General features: G+C 55.0%; 1 protein-coding gene across 1 annotated transcript in view; it reads right to left on the bottom strand.

Annotated features, from left to right (window-relative positions):
* LOC114072526 (butyrophilin subfamily 1 member A1-like) overlaps positions 1-1809 on the bottom strand; it is a 3189-nt gene extending 1380 nt beyond the window's left edge. The window contains exons 1-2 of the mRNA XM_027910416.1: positions 1350-1809; positions 542-823 (exon numbers count right to left, since the gene is read on the bottom strand). Of these exons, the coding sequence (XP_027766217.1) occupies positions 542-823; positions 1350-1809 (742 nt within the window). The remainder of the gene's footprint in view (positions 1-541; positions 824-1349) is intronic.
* Between the last annotated feature and the right edge of the window lie 204 nt (positions 1810-2013).

Here is a 2013-nt window from a genome sequence, read left to right on the forward strand (position 1 = left end):
TGGAGTTGGAAAGCACGTGCTGCTGCAGTGCCATTTGGTGTATGGGTAATGCAGTTCATCATTGCATCTCTGCTCTGATATATTCCCAGCCCCAAACCAATCATCCAGTGGAGCTTTCCTATGAGACAAGGGAAAATTAGGATTACATTTTATACTTGCAGGTGCTGAAATGAGACACAAGGATTTATTCCACATACTAAACCTGTACGACAGGATTTCACAGCAGGGGGGAATAAGGGCATGGCTTTGCTTCTTTTTTTTCATTTAGCTCCAGTGTTATGAATGTGCTTATTTCAGCCAGGTGTCTGTATAAACTCTGCCACAATGAGGGTTGTACCTTCCCCCCTAACCAGCACCTGCAGAGGGAACCGGTGGGTTTTGGCAGCTCTCCTGCACCGAGGCTGCTGAAAGCCGTGGCTGTTGGCACAGGTGGGATGAAATGGCCTTGACACATTGAGCACGTGTCCTGCCAGAGGCGCTGGGGGTGCCGTGCCCAGCACAGCTCTGGGGACACATCAGCAGGGCCCCATCCTCAACTCACCTGACACATAAAGGGCTGATTCCTGCTCTGGTGTGTGCGGGATGTGCTGCACCGAGCAGGACAGTTCCTGGTTCACACCTCTGGTGAGGATGATGCTGCTCTCAGCTGCAAAGAGCCCATTCTTGTCCTGGGCAGTGTTTTCCGAGAGGGATGGGAGATGCTGCCCGTGGGGATCGTGCCACAGCACCTGGGGCTGTGGGTACCAGCCGGCTGAGCGACAGGCCACGCGGATCCCCCCGTGCTCGTAGCGCTCCAGCGCGATGAGTGGGGCAGAGCCTCTGGCTGTGGGAAAAGAGAGAGACCCCAGGTGACCCTGCGGGGTCCTGGATGTCAGGGGGATAACCTGGTTGGGCTGTTTCTCTCCCTGACGTGGATAAACTGACAGACAAACCCCAGATGTTTTTTCAGACAGATGTCACCTGGAGTCAGGACATTTCTTGCAGTCTCTTTCATATAACTGAGAGATTTGCCCTGGAGGCCACTACTGCAGCAAATAATCCACTGGTCCGGATATTAAAATGTAAAAGCACTTGGATATTCTTCCCTTATTACCGAATGCAGAGTTTTTCTTATACCTGCTTTTCTGAAGGAAACAATATGAAAAAAATTCTGAAGGAGGAAGTATTTCATGTGCTCCTTATGACAATGTTACCTCTCTGAGACATTCTTGATATTTTACACCAAGGGACTTAATAAAACCTTATTTCCAAAGCAACCCCCTGAAACTGTTTCTGGGCACAAGGACAGGGAACAGGAGCACTGGCCAGGAGCAAGTAAATCTGAGGTACCAGGGACACAAACTACAGACCTGTCACCTTGAGCTCCACCTGAGCCTCGTCGTAATCTGAGCCACGGCGAACAAAGCAGGTGTAAGTCCCTGTGTCAGATGGTCGGACATGGAAAAGCTTCAAGTCCGCGCTGCCCTTGGCAAGGCCGTCCTTCCGCAGCTCAGTGCGCCCTTGGTACTGAAGCATCTGCTCCCCGTACTGGTCCTGGCCCTCGTTGTAGCGATGCACAAAGGGCGAGAACTGCTCCCGAAACCAGATCACCTCCGTGTCCAGTGCATCCTGCCCTGGGGAGAAGCCGCAGGGCAGCACCACGTTCTCGCCCTTGGCCACGGTGATGGGGTTGGGGGGTCCTGTGACTTGGAATGGACCTGGGAGAGACCACCGGAGGAGGAAGAGAGAAGTGTGAGTTTGCTGAGGCACCTGAGCTCGGGCACAGCAGCGGCTGCTCCGCGTGGTTCGGGTGCTGCCGGGCCGGGCCATGGCGCTGGCAGCGTCCCTGTGCCGGGGCACACGAGGGGCTGAGGGAGCTGGGACAGGGACCCTGCCCTGCAGCACGGGCAGTGGGCTGGGGCCAGGCCACTCTGGGGCCATCCCTCTGCTTCCCTGTCCTGCACTGCCAGCAAAGCTCTTCAAACCCCTTGTTCTCAAGGGCTCAGGTGCTGCCCGTGGGGCTCAGAGCACGCA

Source organism: Empidonax traillii, unplaced genomic scaffold (genome assembly GCF_003031625.1).
Source record: "Empidonax traillii isolate 1590-97213 ecotype Southwest subspecies unplaced genomic scaffold, ASM303162v1 scaffold3424:size13061, whole genome shotgun sequence".
In the NCBI taxonomy this organism is placed as follows: domain Eukaryota; kingdom Metazoa; phylum Chordata; class Aves; order Passeriformes; family Tyrannidae; genus Empidonax; species Empidonax traillii.